We start from the raw sequence: 877 nt of genomic DNA on the forward strand, positions 1-877 counted from the left end.
CTCCTCTGGGATCGTCTCCTCTGGGATCGTCTCCTCTGGGATCGTCTCCTCTGGGATCGTCTCCTGTGGGGTTGTATGCTGTGGGGTTGTATGCTGTGGGGTTGTATGCTGTGGGGTTGTATGCTGTGGGGTTGTCTCCTCTGGGATCGTCTCCGCTGGGATCGTATCCTGTGGGGTTGTCTCCTCTGGGATCGTCTCCTCTGGGATCGTCTCCTCTGGGATCGTCCCCTGTGGGGTTGTATGCTGTGGGGTTGTATGCTGTGGGGTTGTCTCCTCTGGGATCGTCTCCGCTGGGATCGTCCCCTTCCAATATAACGCGGAAGGGACACCCCACAGGCAAGTCAGCAAGGCCTACCTGAGTTTGTTTCATATACAAAACCCTAAACCCTAAACCCTAAACCCTAAACCCTAAACCCTAATGCATATATAACTTCAGTCAGGTGTATTCTAAGCGTTGATATAGTGGGTTTTGTATTTACTGTTTATCTAGGGTTTAGGGTTTAGGGTTTATCTAGGGTTACTACATTGTTTATATAGGGTTTAGGGTTTATCTAGGGTTTATACAGTTCTTATATAGGGTTTAGGGTTTATCTAGGGTTTATCTAGGGTTTAGGGTTTATCTCTGGTCTAGGTTTTATCTATAGTCTAGGGTTTCTCTAGGGTTTAGGGTTTATCGATGGTCTAGGGTTTATCTATGGTTTAGGGTCTAGGGTTTAGGGTTTATCTATGGTCTAGGGTTTATCTATGGTTTAGGGTTTAGGGTTTAGGGTTTAGGGTTTATCTATGGTCTAGGGTTTATCTAGGGTTTAGGGTTTAGGGTTTAGGGTTTAGGGTTTAGGGTTTACAGCATAGCAGAGTTGTATATCTCCTGGGTGCA

General features: G+C 46.3%; 1 protein-coding gene across 1 annotated transcript in view; it reads right to left on the reverse strand.

Moving 5' to 3' along the window:
- Nucleotides 1-370, reverse strand: part of EMH_0055060 (uncharacterized protein) — a gene marked incomplete at both ends in the record, with an annotated part of 2058 nt that extends 1688 nt beyond the window's left edge. The window contains one exon of the mRNA XM_013497184.1: nt 1-370. Within this exon, the coding sequence (XP_013352638.1) occupies nt 1-370 (370 nt within the window).
- Between the last annotated feature and the right edge of the window lie 507 nt (nt 371-877).

This window comes from Eimeria mitis, genomic scaffold (assembly GCF_000499745.2).
Source record: "Eimeria mitis Houghton genomic scaffold, Emh_scaff2519, whole genome shotgun sequence".
NCBI classification, from domain to species: domain Eukaryota; phylum Apicomplexa; class Conoidasida; order Eucoccidiorida; family Eimeriidae; genus Eimeria; species Eimeria mitis.